The sequence below is a fragment of the Pleurodeles waltl genome, chromosome 8, assembly GCF_031143425.1.
Source record: "Pleurodeles waltl isolate 20211129_DDA chromosome 8, aPleWal1.hap1.20221129, whole genome shotgun sequence".
Taxonomy (NCBI): Eukaryota; Metazoa; Chordata; class Amphibia; order Caudata; family Salamandridae; genus Pleurodeles; species Pleurodeles waltl.
The window spans coordinates 190,174,928-190,195,013 of NC_090447.1; the positions used below are offsets into that span (position 1 = coordinate 190,174,928).

At 44.8% G+C, this 20,086-nt stretch overlaps 1 protein-coding gene across 5 annotated transcripts in view; it reads left to right on the top strand.

Annotated features, from left to right (window-relative positions):
• The window catches only part of TIAM1 (TIAM Rac1 associated GEF 1), a 537,211-nt gene that overhangs the window by 468,775 nt on the left and 48,350 nt on the right, over nt 1–20,086 (top strand). For all 5 annotated transcript variants that reach the window (XM_069204046.1, XM_069204045.1, XM_069204047.1 and 2 more), the window contains 4 exons: nt 1,464–1,522; nt 6,890–6,992; nt 7,685–7,772; nt 10,659–10,831. In XM_069204046.1, coding sequence (XP_069060147.1) covers nt 1,464–1,522; nt 6,890–6,992; nt 7,685–7,772; nt 10,659–10,831 — 423 coding nt within the window. The remainder of the gene's footprint in view (nt 1–1,463; nt 1,523–6,889; nt 6,993–7,684; nt 7,773–10,658; nt 10,832–20,086) is intronic.

Sequence of the window (20,086 nt, forward strand, 5' to 3'; positions counted from 1 at the left end):
AAGGTGGGATATGAACTCTTAGACTACAAGTAGTGGTTAGGTTGAACCATGCTGCCACTGCATGACATTTAAGTGACAACCTTTTACTTCTAGAAGCCTGTTCATGGTGTCTGTGCATAGATTTGTCCAAGAAGGACTAATTTCTTTGAAAAACTAGAGTTGCCTCCATTTGCTTTGCCATGTTATTTTCACTTCCTACATGAGTTTGTTTTGAAGCTGGATGCAAAGTGACGCAGCCCATAAAATAAATAAAGCAAATATTGACCATCAGCTCTAGAGACCTGGGTTCTAATCCCAGTTTCAACTCTTAATCCAAAAATGATGAGGTTTTTCACAAAATGTTTGTCTCCTAATGCCTTGGATTACTAATATGTAATGAAATATGTCCAGTGTGCTGTCCCATCAGTTCAAAGATTATCATACCATACCCTAGTTTCTGTTAGTCTCAAGTTGAGGTCGCACATCATAAAATTAAAGGTAAAGCACTTCTTTCAGATGCATTTGCTACACCACTCATGTTCTCTGTAAAGCATTACACTGCTGTTTGGTGCTAGTTCCACACTTAGCAACACAGATTGCTCACCTGAGTAGCCTTGAAGTTAGAGTATGGTTTGGAGGTACAGAGCTTACAGATGACCAAAGCTGACTCATTGCATTTTGGTAACATATAAGTGGTGAATGTTCAGGCTTCTCATTTACAAATAGTGTGAATATGATTTGAGAAACAGCTAAATAGTAAATCATATGGGGCTAGGTAGGGAACAAAGGCTAGTTTCCATGGGTCCTTCTGCCCATGTCTAACAGTTGTGAAAGCAAGTGGTTCTATTTTCATCTTGTGATCTGTAAACTTTTCAGAATTCCTGAAATATTAATTAGGTAACACAGAAAGACAACAATGGCATTGTGAATAGACTTACCTCAAGTGCACACCAGTGGCAGCTGCATGACCTAGAGGAACAGTAAATAACTCAGAGAATGCGCTTGAGGCCCCACTATGACAAAAATAACTAACATCTGTGTTTCCTTCACTGCTGCCTCGACAACCCTGATTCTCATGACAATCAAGGTCTTTGAGAGACTCTGCAGCCTTTTCAATTGGTAATAAACTCAGAGTGGCTGTGAAGTTCTAATAATTGCTTAACTAAGGAATTGTAATTGTCATGTTATGTTGATAAATATTCTGCTTGCAGAAGCATGCATTTTTCTTTTTATCAAAAACTTGGAGATTTATTCAAAAATCGTAACCTTCCACTAAAACAACATTGTGCCTGATGCCAGTTTTCCACCCACTCATTTGAAGTTTTCAACCACATGCAACAGCTTTTAAACTATTTATGCAGGTAGCTATTAGCTGGCATTCTGTATGCATTTAAAACGTTTTGAATGGCATTATATTCATTTTTTCCACTTCTTTATTAGTATTTTATGAACATGCATGTTTTTTCTCTCTTTCTGTTTTCCAGTGTTCAAAACGGCGGTAGTCCTTGTCTATAAAGATGGTTCCAAACAGAAGAAAAAGCTTGTAAGTTATTTTTCCCATTTTTATTTGGGGCCATTGAGGTGCCACTGCAAATGATAGCCATGTATTTTTAGGACTGGCTTAACACCCCTATTGTTTCCAGTTCTTTAAAATATCGGAGAGTGAACATAGGAGTATAACTCTCTCACCTAATGCTATTGCTTCTTGGTGTACTATTTGACCTTGTGTTGAGTGCTTGCATTGGCAAGCGTGCAAGATTATTTCACGTTTAATTTTTTGTTTTTCTTTTTTAGCACACCAGACTTTAAATCTACAAAACCAAATCAGTCCAGGGGTAGGGCACCTTAGTACCCACCAGAGCTAACTCAATTCAAAAGAGAAGCTAGAAAGAAGGAGAGAGAGTGGAGGAAGGTGTATAGTGATGACTGCAAAAGAGGTTATAGAACAGTCATAAAAAGTTACAAACAGGCAAATAGGCAGGGTAGAATCTGTTACCCCCCAAAGAAAATAGACACTGCTCCAAAAGCATCAAGGGAGCTATATTCATTAGTCAACAACTCCATGACTCCTCAGTCATGCGCAACTGGACCTTAACCCTCCATAGAATGCTGCAATATGCTTGCCAGTCATTTCACTAACAAAATTAAAGATATTTTGACCCGCTTCCTACCAGCTACCATTCCCAATTCCTGTGGCCAATCAAAGAAACATGCCGGCCCCACTCTGGCTGCCTTTCCAGCATTAAATAGTGAAACTTTGAAACTTATTCTTGAGTCTGTTAAACAAGGCTCTGTGTTGGATCTTGCCCCACAAGATATTCTAAGCCAACGTGGCGTGTCCATATTAGACACCAACAGGAATATCCTCAACCACTTGCTTGAAACAGGACAAATACATAATGCATTGAAACAAGCTATAGTGAAGCCATTATTAAAGAAACCAATGGCAAACCCTGAACTAGCAGACATCTACAGACCTATTTCCTTGTTCCCAGCAGTGAGCAAAATACTGAAAAAACCCATGTTAATCAACGTGTTCAGTTTTTTAGAACTGCGTGACATTTATCATCCCACTCAGGGTTTAGGTCTGGCCGCAGTACGGAGACTTTACTGTTGGTAGCCACCGAACAGCTCTGCTCTATTCTAGACTAAGGTGGCTCAGTGGCAGTGATTATGCTGGATTTGAGTGCAGACTTCAATGTGGTGTCACTTGCCATCCTCATTCAGAGGATGCTGGATGTTAGCATTACAGGGACTGCCATCAAACAGCTGGAAGCCTTTTTAGCTGACAGGAGCTTCCAAGTGTGTGACGACTCCTTTGCCTCCACTGTCCATCCAGTTGTCATGGGGAGTCCCACAGGGCTCCTCGCTTAGCCCCACATTGTTTAAACGTGTATGTACGGCCACTGGCCGAAATTGTCCACTCACATGGGCTTACCGTAGTTTCATATGCTGATGACACTAAGGTTATCCTGCCTGTTACATCCAGTACCACTCAAACTACCTCCCAACTAAATTCTTGCAGTAGGGAGGTTACGTATTGGATGTCCAGTAGTAGGCTAAAGCTTAATGGTGTTAAAACTGAGGTTCTGGTGCTAGGAAGCAATAGCTCTTGGTGGCAGGAACTTTCATGGGCAGACTATCTGAGAGCTAGTCCTAAGCCAACCCATGCAGTAAAAAGTCTAGGAGTCTGGATAGATGACAGGCTCATGATGGAGACACAAGTAAATAAATTAGCAGGTTCCTGCTTTGGCTTTTTAAGATCTTTATGGAAATTCTTACAAATACTACCTTTCCCTACGTGAAGGATAGTGGTACAGTCTTAAAATCTCACCTTGATTATGGCAAATCCCTGTTTCTTGGGAGCCCGAAATATGTGATCAATAGGCTCCAAGTGGTGCAAAATGCAGCCACTAGAATTCTTCACAAACTACCAAAGCATCAAGCAGCCAGGGCAGCTCTTGCAGCCCTGCACTGGCTTCCAATTAAAAAAAGAAATCACTTTAGGGCTCTCTTTATAGCGCTTTAGGCCATTTATGGGAGCGGCCTACTGACTTTTTGATCCCTGCTTACTCCTTGCGCTCCAGGAAGAGTTCTTCATTCTAGTAACCAGGGATTTCTGGTGGTGCCAAAGGTCAAAAGAGCAAGGAGCGGAGGTCTCTTTTGCTTTCTTCATCTCCAGGCTTTGGAATGCTCTTCTGGTTTCTCTTGGAAGGCAACAGTCAAATGCCTGTTTCAGGAAAATGCTAAAAACCCACATTTTTATAATGTGGCCTGCGTAAATGATTTATCTCAGTTTCATGGAAGGGTTGTCCTGCATCTAGCATGGGGAGGCTGTTTAGGGTAGCCATGGGCTATACAAGTACAATTGCTTTTAATTCTGAATGCTTGTTTCATTTGAAGTCTGTCTCTTTCATTTTATTTAATGTAGAAAAGAATTCTTTAGAAGTGTGAAATAAAACTACTTTTGAATTTGTGTGTGCACACACTTCCCTGTATTTACAAACAAATGGTTCATTTGTGTCTTTCACCATGACTTTTATTTGATAATTAACACAGTACTTGTTGAGCCTTTGGCAGACCTAGCATCCTTGACATGGTTCTCCACAGTGTTTTGCCTTCAAACCTCCTGTTTCGCTAACTTTGTTTTTGCTGGCTTTAGGACTCTGCACTCTTTACCACTGCTAAAGTGTTTGTGCTCCCTCATTAAAATATGGAAGAATTGTCTTCTACACAGTTGGCATATTTAATTTACCTATGCATCCCTAGAAAAGTGGCACTACCCGTGCCCAAGGCCTGTAAATGAAATGCTGCTAGTGGGCCTGCAGCACAGATTGTGCCGCCCATTTAAGTAGCTCTTTCAAACATGTCTCAGTCCTGCCATTGCAGCCTGTGTGTGTAGTTTTAAACTGCCATTCAACCTCGCAAAATAAACCTTTTACCAGGCCTAAACATTCTTTTTTACTACCGAGGGCAGGGTGCAGCATATTTAAAAAGTGGGACATGTACTAATAAGTTTTACATGTGCCAGGTAGTGAAAAACTCGTATTCATTTTTCACTACAACGAACCTACATCTCCTTTAGGATAACATTGGAGTTACCTTATTATGTATAATAAAGTACAATTTCCTAATGGGAGCAGGTGATTAGTTGATGTTTGGTGTCTTTAGAATTGTGATGAAAAATTCTCTCTCGTGGTGAAGTCAGATTTCAAAGTACAATTTTGCAATTGTCACTTTTAGAAAAAGTATAGCAACACAAAAGGATGATGGACGGAGAGCTGAAACCTTTCAACCACTCACCCCCAGTCACAGCTCTGGGTCTAATCCATTGTTCTTTTGCTCACCATGCCACCCCAGTTTGGACCCAGCCATATGTAACTCAGTCCTGACCTTGTTCCCCATGGGAGCAGTCCAGCCCAAACTGCCAGGCCAGGTCCTCCCTGGATCGGAAACAAGCATCCTTTCTTGCCCTACCCATTTAATGCCTGCAGCCTGTCTTTGGGTCAACATGGGTGGGTGCAGTTGTGCTTTGTGTATTCCCCCTAGATAGCCACACACAATAGAGAGCTGTATGAACCATCACTGGCAGGATGAGAGTGCAGAGCTGGGCACAGCTCTCCTTACACTTGAATAGGCGGTGTCCTGCCTCATCCTGCCTCCACACAAAGGGCTGCATACCCCCTGTAGTTAGTCTGGCGCCAGGACAGGGAAGGCAGGGTGCCTGTGGACTTAAAAAAGAAACCTCTAGAAGCTTCACACTTCAAAAGAGGCCCAGGTATTTTCAATGAAGAGCCTCACAATGCTTCACAACCAGGATTTAAGGTTCTCTTGTTCAGCAGGACCAACTGTGTCCCTTTAGCTGGACCACCTTTCATTGTGCTCTGCCTGAATTTTGTGACTCTGTCCCAGTAAATCATGACCAGATATCCTCAGTTTGCACTATGTGCTTTTTGTCACTGTTGTCACTAACATCTTTAAAATTGCATATCTCCGGTTCGACTAATTGGACCTTTGTTGTTTTTGTTCTTGTTTTATTCAGTAAAAATTACTCTAGTTTTCTAATCTGATGTGGGGTTCTTTTTGTGTGGCGTTTTCACTCTTTTACTGTTTGTAGTGTTGCACAAATACTTTGCAGATTGCCTCGGAGTTAAGCCTGACCTTTCTGTGCCAAGCTGTGACAGAGGGTTGAGCACAGGGTAATTTAGGGTTGGCTTGTGCCTCACCCTGACAAGGATTGTGATTGCTGCTTGAGAACTGTTTCACCCCCCTCAACCAGGAGCCCAATTTCTTTCACATACCATGTAATGGTCAATTGGTTTATTTTTTATTAAAATGGTGCTTCTACACTATGGACCCATCATTCCTATTCGCCTATCAAGAATGAGCAATTTGTACGCAAACTGTTTTGAGAATGGGAATTAAATTTGCCATGCGACCTACCATTGAATAAGTTGCATCACAAGTTGTCTATTCTCAGGGATTTGCAAATGACCTGCCAAAGAAGTTGGTAATCCATCATAACCCATTAGTGATTTCTGACACATTAATTTCCAAATATATGTTCTGATGTCAAAATAACATCTCTACCTACCTCTCTTGTGACTCTAGACACTTGTTTAAAAATAGATCTGGCTGTATTTTGTGCATTAATGCTTGTCACGTTTAATTAGCCTGCCAAAGATGATACCTACGCATCAAACCTGTTCATACCTCAAAGATACATAAAACATAAGATGTTTGGTAGTATTTGATGAGGACCTTATTCATCTCAAGCACTGTAAAGTGGTGGCATCTTATTTCTGGAAAATCTTCCTTGTATTTCCTTTCCAATAATGTATATGCATTTTCAGTAATTTACAACATCAGTGACATTACATACTTCTTTGGAAGCCATATATAAGTATAATTTCATTCATTTGTTATATTGGTTCCTTTTTGTCTGAGGTGTCAAGTAGGTCAGGCGGGTTATGGTATGAAAAAGGACATACTTGGCCAAGTACAATAATGCTCATGTATCTATTCCAATAGCTTTTCTTATTGAGTCACCTAAATAAATAAGTTTTCCTCCTGCGTCTTTCCTTCTGTATCCAGCAAACCAACTTGTCAGGAGTTGTTAGAAATTATGAATTAATTACAGCCTGTATTTACTGCCATACATAACTACCCTGGCCACATGCATTCCCTCTGAATTTACTGTTATTAAACGACTGGTAACTTGATTAAATGGCCAGTATCAAACTAGGAGGGCATTTTACCAAGATGTCATAGATTTATTAGCAGTTTTTAAACTGTTATGTAGTCTAAGAATATTTAATATTACTGCCTTTCACATTTAGCTAATCCTTGAACAGCATGTCAGCTTTCGATGTCAGCTTAAGCCATAGACTAACCACAGTTTTTATTTTAGGGGGGGTCTCACCGTTTGTCAATGATTGAAGACCGGGATGCCTTCCGATTTCGTCATATGATTTCCTTTGAGGCACTGCAGATTCGATCTCTAGCTAGCGGAGGTAATGGTCATTCTCTTTATTGCATAACAGTAATGGTTAATAATGCTGATGACTATTTTGGATGTCTTTCCTATCCTGGTATACCAAAACCTTTGCACTCATGGCTTGTCTCAGCCATTTACTAAGAGGTAGTTTTCACCCCAGGTGTGCAACAGATGTGGATCAAAATTGTTAAACTAATTGTTCGTGAGACATTTACTGGTTTAATACTCCTTTACAAACATGGCTGCTCAGTTTACAGTTATGTATCACTAATGATCATGGTATAAATTGGACTAGATAGATATTAATTTCAGTGGTTTGACAGTAGTGTTAAAGACAGTATAGCATGGGGATCATTTCAATGTGGTATCAAATGCATTCATTGGACTAATATTCCAAGTAAATAGATGCATACCTAGTTTCAAAACTGTTGCAAGGACGTACAACCATGCACAATATTTGAGGCTGTTTGCTCAACATTTCCGACATCCTGCAACTACAAAGAAACCCTTTTGAATTATACATTTTGAACAGAATTATCTTGCAATTTAGCAGTATCAAATCATGCCTGTGAATTGAAAACATTGTCATGGAAGCCTCTTTGGAGAGAAGTCCATTTTCTATACTTAGTGAGCAGGAAACAGGGAGGCACTTTAAACTTCTGTAATTAGCCTGTCTAATTTACACTCGTTTTGTGTCCCTCTACACAGATGCAGAGACTAATTTGGTTTGTGAGATAGTCCATGTGAAATCTGAATCAGAAGGAAGGCCGGAGCAGTCCTTCCATCTCTGCAGCAGGTAAGGGTCCTTGAGCAACTTCTTTCACAAAGCAAGCTTTGGGTCATTATGCATCAGTGAACAATCTGGTTCCAGTTTCCATCAGTGCTCTGTCACTTCAGTTACAGAAATAGAACTTTCGCTGAAAATCGTTCACTATTTAGAACTATAAAAGTGAATTTTGAGCAAAATACATTTGCTGATTTTTGCATTAGGAATTTGCTGTGTCTTTTCAAATTAGTGATAGAAGTAACATAGGTATACATTTTAGCATTGTATGTAGCATGGACATACTCTATTGAAAAGTTGTGATTTTCCTGTTTGAAAATGAATGTTCTTGTTTTGCATGCAAAGGTTTCTTGACCTGTTTGGCCCTTCCTGATGATTTTCTTTAGTAGCTGCATTTCTTTGTGGCATGCTTATATTTAAAAAAACATGAGAAACATTCTAAAGCCAGGATACGGACGACATTGCCTCCATTTCATAGAATACATTGGGAGCAGGAGATGTAGATATATACATGTAAAAACATTTACACGAGCAGAAGGGAGAGAAACCCTAGGGCATGAAATGCTCTTAGACTGAGAATATACTTTGCTCGTGCACTCGGAGAGAGAGGCACTGATGTACACTCTGTAACCAAACACAAAATCATTGATCAAACCAGAGCTTGTTGGAATGTTACATACCCACCGTCCTTCTCCACCAGTCCACCCCACCACTGGGGTGAGTGATCACTTACAAGATGCACAAGAGCCAAGTTGCCATGAAAATGCCTATTGATGCACTGTAATAGCTAATGCTACACTGTAATGTCACCTCTACAGAAAAGCGTGAGGGGCAGAGAAAAAAAACATTTGCATCCTGTGGAGATGACCTATAACTAGCTTTCCTGATTCTGGTAGTTCTAAGCCAGTGGTTCTCAAGCTTTTTAGCCCACAACCCTATTTTTTAGAATAACAAACGTTCACGACCCTCCTACCTTTAATGAACATGGGGGGTGATTTTTGAATGTAACCTAAAACATTGTTTTGAGTAGTGCATTGCCATTTACACACAGCACATTCTCCATTGAAATGGCCATTTACTTTGCACAGATATACGGTTTTACTGATAAAGCTATTTTGCACACAAATGCTAATGTGTGGAAAAGAGGTTTCTATAAATATTAATTGTTTGTACATCAACATTTAAACTGTCTGTATTTGTTTTGATCCTACTAAAATCTCTGAATTACAAAAAAACTATTCTTAGTTGTTTTCTTTCCCAATTGCTGAATGCATGCAGTTCATTTACATGTTTTTATATTCGGTTGTGTGTTGCAAAAAACTACATCCTAAGATTATCATATAATTCACTTTAAAAACTCCTCACTTTGGAGACGGGAAGAAAAGTAAACACCCATTCCATGTTAGAAGAATAAGCAGTAGCTTGTCAGAAGACATAGCTTGACATTTGACACCTTTCGTTTATGCACACAAATGTGACCAGATAAACACATCATTTAAAGACTTTTTTTTTTATTGCTTAGACTTTCATGAACCACCAAAAAAACAGCTCACAACCTACCAGTGTGCAGTGATCCACAGTTTGGAAAACACTGTTCTAAGCAATACAGAAGTCTGTTAAAAGCACCTGCCCCATGATCATTTATCCAAGGGGTGGTGGTCTCTCCAACTGTGACATTGCACTTACTTAAGGTTTGTAGTTAGTCAGCTATATTTTTGTTATAAAGTACTGTATTTGCACACTCGGGGCTGTATTACAGAAGTGTCCCAGGGGTGCAACGGGCATGTGCGCCCACTTTGTGTGCTTCCTGGGCACTTTGGTGTTAAAGAATGGGCCGCAGATGCTTGTCTGGCCCCTTCTGTAATACCAATAGTGCTGGAGCACAAATAGCACCAGTGCCATCACCAAAGTGCTACAAGCGGCAGAGTTTGGCACAGCTGCTCAGGTCTTTGAAGCAGCGAGCGACAAAAGTTAAGCAGGGCTGCTCCGGGCAATCGAACAGTTGCAAGCAGCAGAGTTTGGCCAAGCCGCTCAGGGGTGATAGAAGCAGCGAGTGGGAATGCACAGGTGTAGCTCTCACCTAGCCCAAGCCAAACATGTATTGGAGATAGGCTGCAGGGACTCAGGGCAGTGACTGCGGAGAAATGCCCACTTTCTAAAAGTGGCATTTCCAAAATAGTAATAATAAATCTGACTTTACCAATAAGAAGAATTTATTACCACCATTCCAATTGTACTGAACATGATGCAGATACTCATTTCAGATCAGGAATTATAGCTTAAAGGTAATATAAGGAATTCCCAATGCTGGCCTATGAGAGGGGCAGGACTCACTGTAATGAAAAACAACTTTAGGAATGTTTTTCATCACCATGACATGAAAACTTAAAAGGCTGTGTCCTGCCTTTTACTTACATGACACCCTGCCCTAGGGGCCGCCTAGGGCCTACTTTAGGGGTGGCTTATATGTAAGAAAAGGGGAGTTTAAGGCTTGGCAAAGAGTTCTACATGCCAAGTCAGGGTGGTAGTGAGACTGCGCACACACACAGGCTGTGTAGTGGCAGACCTGAGCCATGTTTACAGAGCTACTCAAGTAGGTGGCACAATCAGTGCTGCAGGCCTGTGAGTAGCATTTAATGTACAGGCCCTGGGTATATGGTATACCACTTATCAAGGGACTGACCAGTAAATTAAGTATGCCAGTTGTGGTTAGACCAGTGTTACCATGTTTTAGGGGAGAAACACATGCACTTAGCACTAACCAGCAGTGGTAAAGTGCTCAGAGTCCTAAGGACAACAAAAGATGTTCAGAAAAATAGGAGGAGAAAGGCAAGAAGTCTGGGGTAAGACCCACGCTAAGGATGCCAAGTCTAACGCTTACTATTTTATTGTTTATAGCTCTCCTTCTGGCAAAAAGGATCTACTGAAGGCTATACAGTCCATTCTTCGAGACAAGCACAGGAGACAGCTTCTTAAAACGGAAAGTTTACCCAGCTCTCAACAATATGTGCCCTTTGGAGGAAAGCGTTTGTGTGCTCTTAAAGGTGGTAGGCCAGCGATGCACAGAGCAGGTACGCTTAACTTGTTTTATCTTTTGAGGTGTCAATTGTTTATTTGTGTGCATGATTAAGATTTGAAACAATGTTAACACAGTGCATAAGTTATTTTATGTCATGGGTGATGAATTAGCTGGGTATTTTCACAGGTGAATCATGACTGAAAGCTTACTCCTTAACCATATCATACTAAACGATGGAGGTTATCTTTGAAAAAAGTTGAACAAGATGAAACAAAAATACCACAAAAAATTTTTTAGGCAAAAACTTTAGTCTGAAGTCTCAAGCAAACCTCTCGCTGAACAGCTTATGCCTTCATTACAGAAAAAAACACATATTCCAGACAGACGTTGTTCTCCCGCTGAGTCATTTTGCCAAGTTCCATTCCAAATGATAAGGCTTAATTAGGGATACCTCTAAGGCCCTTGTAAGGAAATGCCTCCTTGGCATGGTTACCCCCTGACTTTTTGCCTTTGCTGATGCTATGTTTTGAATTGAAAGTGTGCTGAGGCCTGCTAACCAGACCCCAGCACCAGCGTTCTTTCCCTAACCTGTACTTTTGTTCTCACAATTGGCACACCCTGGCATCCAGGTAATTCCCTTGTAACTGGTACCCCTGGTACCAAGGGCCCTGATGCCAGGGAAGGTCTCTAAGGGCTGCAGCATATCTTATGCCACCCTGGGGACCCCTCACTCAGCACAGACACACTGCTTGCCAGCTTGTGTGTGCTGGTGAGGACAAAACGAGTAAGTCGACATGGCACTCCCCTCAGGGTGCCATGCCAACCTCACACTGCCTATGTCACCCATCTAGCAGGCCTTACAGCCCTAAGGCAGGGTGCACTATACCATAGGTGAGGGCACCAGTGCATGAGCACTGTGCCCCTACAGTGTCTAAGCAAAACCTTAGACATTGTAAGTGCAGGGTAGCCATAAGAGTATATGGTCTGGGAGTCTGTCAAACACGGACCCCACAGCACCATAATGGCTACACTGAAAACTGGGAAGTTTGGTATCAAACTTCTCAGCACAATAAATGCACACTGATTCCAGTGTACATTTTATTGTAAAATACACCCCAGAGGGCACCTTAGAGGTGCCCCCTGAAACCTTAACCAACTACCCGTGTAGGCTGACTGGTTTTAGCAGCCTGCCACACTCGAGACATGTTGCTGGCCACATGGGGAGAGTGCCTTTGTCACTCTGTGGCTAGTAACAAAGCCTGCACTGGGTGGAGATGCTATCACCTCCCCCAGGCAGGAGCTGTAACACCTGGCGGTGAGCCTCAAAGGCTCAACCCCTTTGTTCCAGCACCACAGGGCACTCCAGCTAGTGGAGTTGCCTGCCCCCTCCGGCCACGGCCCCACTTTTGGCGACAAGGCCGGAGGAAATAATGAGAATAACAAGGAGGAGTCACTGGGCAGTCAGGACAGCCCCTAAGGTGTCCTGAGCTGAAGTGACTCTAACTTTAAGAAATCCTCCATCTTGCAGATGGAGGATTCCCCCAATAGGGATAGGAATGTGACCCCCTCCCCTTAGGAGGAGGCACAAAGAGGGTGTACCCAACCTCAGGGCTAGTAGCCATTGGCTACTAACCCCCCAGACCTAAACACGCCCTTAAATTTAGTATTTAAGGGCTCCCCTGAACCTAGGAACTTAGATTCCTGCAACCTAAGAAGAAGAGGACTGCTGAGCTGAAAAACCCTGCAGAGAAGACGGAGACACCAACTGCCTTGGCCCCAGCTCTACTGGCCTGTCTCCCCCCTTCGGAAGAAAACTGCTCCAGCGACGCGTTCCCCAGGACCAGCGACCTCTGAATCCTCAGACGACTGCCCTGCTCTAAAAGGACCAAGAAACTCCCGAGAACAGCGGCCCTGTTCAACAAAGACTGCAACTTTGTTTCCAGAGGAGCAACTTTAAAGACCCCTGCAATTCCCGCCAGAAGCGTGAGACTTGCAACACTGCACCCGGCGACCCCGACTCGACTGGTGAAGAAACAACGCTACAGGGAGGACCCCCAGGCGACTCCAAGACTGTGAGTAACCAAAGTTGTCCCCCCTGAGCCCCGACAGCGACGCCTGCAGAGGGAATCCCGAGGCTCCCCCTGACCGCGACTTCCTGACTCTAAGATCCCGACGCCTGGAAAAGACCCTGCACCCGCAGCCCCCAGGACCTGAAGGATCGGAACTCCAGTGCAGGAGTGACCCCCAGGAGGCCCTCTCCCTTGCCCAGGTGGTGGCTACCCCGAGGAGCCCCCCCCTTGCCTGCCTGCACCGCTGAAGAGACCCCTTGGTCTCCCATTGATTCCTATTACAAACCTGATGCGTGTTTGCACACTGCACCCGGCCACCCCCGCGCTGCTGAGGGTGTACTTTCTGTGCTAACTTGTGTTCCCCCCCCACCCACTCCGGTGCCCTGCAAAACCCCCCTGGTCTGCCCTCCGAAGACGCGGGTACTTACCTGCTGGCAGACTGGAACTGGGGCACCCCCTTCTCCATTGAAGCCTATGTGTTTTGGGCACCACTTTGAACTCTGCACCTGACCGGTCCTGAGCTGCTGGTGTGGTAACTTTGGGGTTGCTCTGAACCTCCAACGGTGGGCTACCTTGGACCCAAACATGAACCCCGTAGGTGGTTTACTTACCTACAAAAACTAGCAAATACTTACCTCCCCTAGGAACTGTTGAAAATTGCAGTGTCCACTTTTGAAATAGCTATATGTGTTTTATGTAAAAAGTATATATGCTATTGTGATTATTCAAAGTTCCTAAAGTACTTACCTGCAATACCTTTCAAATGAGATATAACATGTAGAATTTGAACCTGTGGTTCTTAAAATAAACTAAGAAAATATATTTTTCTATAACAAAAACCTATTGGCCTGGAATTGTCTCTGAGTGTGTGTTCCTCATTTATTGCCTGTGTGTATGTACAACAAATGCTTAACACTACTCCTTTGATAAGCCTACTGCTCGACCACACTACCACAAAATAGAGCATTAATATTATCTCTTTTTGCCACTATCTTACCTCTAAGGGGAACCCTTGGACTCTGTGCATACTATTCCTTACTTTGAAATAGTGCATACAGAGCCAACTTCCTACATTGGTGGATCAGCGGTGGGGTACAAGACTTTGCATTTGCTGGACTACTCAGACAATACCTGATCACACCACAAATTCCAAAAATTGTCATTAGAAATTGATTTTTGCAATTTGAGCTATTTTTCTAAATTATTAAAAGTCCTGCTAGGGCCTTGTGTTAGTCCCTGTTAGCATTTCTTTTAGAGTTTAAAAGTTTTGTGAAAGTTTGAATTAGATTCTAGAACTAGTTTTAGATTCTTAAAAAGTATTCCAACTTTTAGAAACAAAGGCCCTCATTCTGACCTTGGCGGGCGGCGGAGGCCGCCCGCCAAAGTCCCGCCGTCAGATTACCGTTCCGCGGTCGAAAGACCGCGGCGGTAATTCTGACTTTCCCGCTGGGCTGGCGGGCGGTCGCCTTCAGACCGCCCGCCAGCCCAGCGGGAAAGAGGCTTCCACGATGAAGCCGGCTCGGAATCGAGCCGGCGGAGTGGAAGCTGTGCGACGGGTGCAGTTGCACCCGTCGCGTATTTCACTGTCTGCGCAGCAGACAGTGAAATACTTGTAGGGGCCCTCTTACGGGGGCCCCTGCAATGCCCATGCCAGTGGCATGGGCATTGCAGGGGCCCCCAGGGGCCCCGCGACCCCCCCTACCGCCATCCGGATCCCGGCGGTCCGACCGCCGGGATCTGGATGGCGGTAGGGGGGGTCGGAATCCCTGCAGCGGTGCAGCAAGCTGCGCCGCCGCGGAGGATTCAATGGGGCGGCGGTACACTGGCGGGACCCCGCCAGTGGTGCCGGTCCGACCGCGGCTTTACCGCCGCGGTCGGAATCCCCATTGGAGCACCGCCGGCCTGTCGGCGGTGCTCCCGCGGTCCTCCGCCCTGGCGGTCAAAGACCGCCAGGGTCAGAATGACCACCATAATGTCTAGTGCAGAGATGAATGTGGAGGAACTCGACCTCACACCTTACCTCCATCTTAAGATGAGGGAACTAAGGTCACTCTGCAACCTAAAGAAAATCACAATTGGCTCAAGACCCTCCAAACTACAGCTCCAGGAGCTTTTGGCAGAGTTTGAAAAAGCCAACCCCTCTGAGGATGACAACCCAGAGGAGGATGTTAGTGACCTGGAGGAGAATTCCCACCTTCCAGTACTAACTAGGGAACCCAGGGACCCTCAATCCCTGATTCCAACTGTGATAGTCAGAGATGCTGCTTCCCTCACAGGAGGGACCAGCACCTCTGGAAACACTGAGGATAGCCTCAGTGAAGAGGGCCTCCTGCTAGCCAGGATGGCCAAAAGATTGGCTTTGGAAAGACAGATCCTAGCCATAGAAACTGAAAGACAAGAGATGGGCCTAGGTCCCATCAATGGTGGCAGCAACATAAATAGGGTCAGAGATTCTCCTGACATGTTGAAAATCCCTAAAGGGATTGTAACTAAATATGAAGATGGTGATGACCTCACCAAATGGTTCACAGCTTTTGAGAGGGCTTGTGTAACCAGAAAAGTTAACAGATCTCATTGGGGTGCTCTCCTGTGGGGAATGTTCACTGGAAAGTGTAGGGATAGACTCCTCACAATCTCTGGAAAAGATGCAGAATCTTATGACCTCATGAAGGGAACCCTGATTGAGGGCTTTGGATTCTCCACTGAGGAGTATAGAATTAGATTCAGGGGGGCTCAAAAAACCTCGAGCCAGACCTGGGTTGATTTTGTGGACTACTCAGTGAAAACACTGGATGGTTGGATTCAAGGCAGTGGTGTAAATGATTATGATGGGCTGTACAATTTATTTGTGAAAGAACACTGTAAGGAAATGCCTCCTTGGCATGGTTGCCCCCTGACTTTTTGCCTTTGCTGATGCTATGTTTACAATTGAAAGTGTGCTGAGGCCTGCTAACCAGGCCCCAGCACCAGTGTTCTTTCCCTAACCTGTACTTTTGTATCCACAATTGGCAGACCCTGGCATCCAGATAAGTCCCTTGTAACTGGTACTTCTAGTACCAAGGGCCCTGATGCCAAGGAAGGTCTCTAAGGGCTGCAGCATGTCTTATGCCACCCTGGAGACCTCTCACTCAGCACAGACACTCTGCTTGCCAGCTTGTGTGTGCTAGTGAGGACAAAACGAGTAAGTCGACATGGCACTCCCCTCAGGGTGCCATGCCAGCCTCTCACTGCCTATGCAGTATAGGTAAGACACCCCTCTAGCAGGCCTTACAGCCCTAAGGCAGGGTGCACTATACCATAGGTGAGGGTACCAGTGCATGAGCATGGTACCCCTACAGTGTCTAAACAAAACCTTAGACATTGTAAGTGCAGGGTAGCCATAAGAGTATATGGTCTGGGAGTCTGTCAAACACGAACTCCACAGCACCATAATGGCTACACTGAAAACTGGGAAGTTTGGTATCAAACTTCTCAGCACAATAAATGCACACTGATGCCAGTGTACATTTTATTGTAAAATACACCCCAGAGGGCACCTTAGAGGTGCCCCCTGAAACTTAACCGACTATCTGTGTAGGCTGACTAGTTTTAGCAGCCTGCCACAAACCGAGACATGTTGCTGGCCCCATGGGGAGAGTGCCTTTGTCACTCTGAGGCCAGTAACAAAGCCTGCACTGGGTGGAGATGCTAACACCTCCCCCAGGCAGGAATTGTCACACCTGGCGGTGAGCCTCAAAGGCTCACCTCCTTTGTGCCAACCCAGCAGGACACTCCAGCTAGTGGAGTTGCCCGCCCCCTCCGGCCAGGCCCCACTTTTGGCGGCAAGGCCGGAGAAAATAATGAGAAAAACAAGGAGGAGTCACTGGCCAGTCAGGACAGCCCCTAAGGTGTCCTGAGCTGAAGTGACTCTAACTTTTAGAAATCCTCCATCTTGCAGATGGAGGATTCCCCCAATAGGGTTAGGATTGTGACCCCCTCCCCTTGGGAGGAGGCACAAAGAGGGTGTACCCACCCTCAGGGCTAGTAGCCATTGGCTACTAACCCCCCAGACCTAAACACGCCCTTAAATTTAGTATTTAAGGGCTACCCTGAACCCTAGAAAATTAGATTCCTGCAACTACAAGAAGAAGGACTGCCTAGCTGAAAACCCCTGCAGAGGAAGACCAGAAGACGACAACTGCCTTGGCTCCAGAAACTCACCGGCCTGTCTCCTGCCTTCCAAAGATCCTGCTCCAGCGACGCCTTCCAAAGGGACCAGCGACCTCGACATCCTCTGAGGACTGCCCCTGCTTCGAAAAGACAAGAAACTCCCGAGGACAGCGGACCTGCTCCAAGAAAAGCTGCAACTTTGTTTCCAGCAGCTTTAAAGAACCCTGCAAGCTCCCCGCAAGAAGCGTGAGACTTGCAGCACTGCACCCGGCGACCCCGACTCGGCTGGTGGCGATCCAACACCTCAGGAGGGACCCCAGGACTACTCTAAGACTGTGAGTACAAAAACCTGTCCCCCCTGAGCCCCCACAGCGCCGCCTGCAGAGGGAAATCCCGAGGCTTCCCCTGACCGCGACTCTTTGAATCCTAAGTCCCGACACCTGGGAGAGACCCTGCACCCGCAGCCCCCAGGACCTGAAGGACCGGACTTTCACTGGAGGAGTGACCCCCAGGAGTCCCTCTCCCTTGATCAAGTGGAGGTTTCCCCGAGGAACCCCCCCCTTGCCTGCCTGCAGCGCTGAAGAGATCCCTAGATCTCCCATTGACTTCCATTACAAACCCGACGCTTGTTTCTACACTGCACCCGGCCGCCCCCGCGCTGCTGAGGGTGAAATTTCTATGTGGGCTTGTGTCCCCCCCGGTGCCCTACAAAACCCCCCTGGTCTGCCCTCCGAAGACGCGGGTACTTACCTGCAAGCAGACCGGAACCGGGGCACCCCCTTCTCTCCATTCTAGCCTATGTGTTTTGGGCACCACTTTGAACTCTGCACCTGACCGGCCCTGAGCTGCTGGTGTGGTGACTTTGGGGTTGCTCTGAACCCCCAACGGTGGGCTACCTTGGACCAAGAACTAAACCCTGTAAGCGTCTTACTTACCTGGTTAACCTAACAAATACTTACCTCCCCTAGGAACTGTGAAAATTGCACTGTGTCCACTTTTAAAACAGCTATTTGTGAATAACGTGAAAAGTATACATGCAATTTTGATGATTTGAAGTTCCTAAAGTACTTACCTGCAATACCTTTCGAATGAGATATTACATGTAGAATTTGAACCTGTGGTTCTTAAAATAAACTAAGAAAAGATATTTTTCTATATAAAAACCTATTGGCTGGATTTGTCTCTGAGTGTGTGTACCTCATTTATTGTCTATGTGTATGTACAACAAATGCTTAACACTACTCCTTGGATAAGCCTACTGCTCGACCACACTACCACAAAATAGAGCATTAGTATTATCTCTTTTTACCACTATTTTACCTCTAAGGGGAACCCTTGGACTCTGTGCATGCTATTCCTTACTTTGAAATAGCACATACAGAGCCAACTTCCTACATTGGTGGATCAGCGGTGGGGTACAAGACTTTGCATTTGCTGGACTACTCAGCCAATACCTGATCACACGACAAATTCCAAAATTGTCATTAGAAATTCATTTTTGCAATTTGAAATTTTTCTAAATTCTTAAAAGTCCTGCTAGGGCCTTGTGTGTTAAGTCCCTGTTTAGCATTGTCTTTTAGAGTTTAAAAGTTTGTTAAAAGTTTGAAATTAGATTCTAGAAACAGTTTTAGATTCTTTAAAAAGTCTTCCAACTTTTAGCAAAATAATGTCTGATACAGAGATGAATGTGGTGGAACTCGACACCACACCTTACCTCCATCTTAAGATGAGGGAGCTAAGGTCTCTCTGTAATATCAAAAAAATAACCATTGGCTCCAGACCTACCAAAATTCAGCTCCAGGAGCTGTTGGCAGAGTTTGAAAAAGCCAACCCCTCTGATGATGACATCACAGAGGAAGAAATTAGTGACTTGGAGGCCAATGTCCCTCCTCCAGTCCTAAATAGGGAGAACAGGACCCCTCAAGTCCTGTCTCCAACTGTGTTAGTCAGAAATGGTGAGTCCCTCACAGGAGGGTCCCACATTTCTGAAATCACTGAGGATGCTCTCAGTGAAGATGACCTCCTGTTAGCCAGGATGGCCAAAAGATTGGCTTTAGAGAGACAGCTCCTAGCCATAGAAAGGGAAAGACAAGAGATGGGCCTAGGACCCATCAATGGTGGCAGCAATATAAATAGGGTCAGAGATTCTCCTGACATGTTAAAAATCCCCAAAGGGATTGTGACAAAATTTGAAGATGGTGATGACATCACCAAGTGGTTCACAGCTTTTGAGAGGGCTTGTGTAACCAGAAAAGTGAACAGATCTCACTGGGGTGCTCTCCTTTGGGAAATGTTCACTGGAAAGTGTAGGGATAGACTCCTCACACTCTCTGGAAAAGATGCAGAATCTTATGACCTCATGAAGGGTACCCTGATTGAGGGCTTTGGATTCTCCACTGAGGAGTACAGGATTAGGTTCAGGGGGGCTCAAAAATCCTCGAGCCAGACCTGGGTTGACTTTGTTGACTACTCAGTGAAAACACTAGATGGTTGGATTCAAGGCAGTGGTGTAAGTAATTATGATGGGCTGTACAATTTATTTGTGAAAGAACACCTGTTAAGTAATTGTTTCAATGATAAACTGCATCAGCATCTGGTAGACCTAGGACCAATTTCTCCCCAAGAATTGGGAAAGAAGGCGGACCATTGGGTCAAGACAAGGGTGTCCAAGACTTCAACAGGGGGTGACCAAAAGAAAGGGGTCACAAAGACTCCCCAGGGGAAGGGTGATGAGACAACCAAAACTAAAAATAGTAAAGAGTCTTCTACAGGCCCCCAAAAACCTGCACAGGAGGGTGGGCCCAGAGCCTCTTCACAAAACAATGGGTACAAGGGTAAAAACTTTGATCCCAAAAAGGCCTGGTGTCATAGCTGTAAACAGCATGGACACCAAACTGGAGACAAGGCCTGTCCCAAGAAAGGTTCCACTCCAAACTCCCATCCAGGTAACACTGGTATGGCTAGTCTCCAAGTGGGATCAACAGTGTGCCCAGAGCAAATCAGGGTCCACACTGAAGCTACTCTAGTTTCTGAGGGTGGGGTGGATTTAGCCACACTAGCTGTCTGGCCGCCTAACATGCAAAAATACA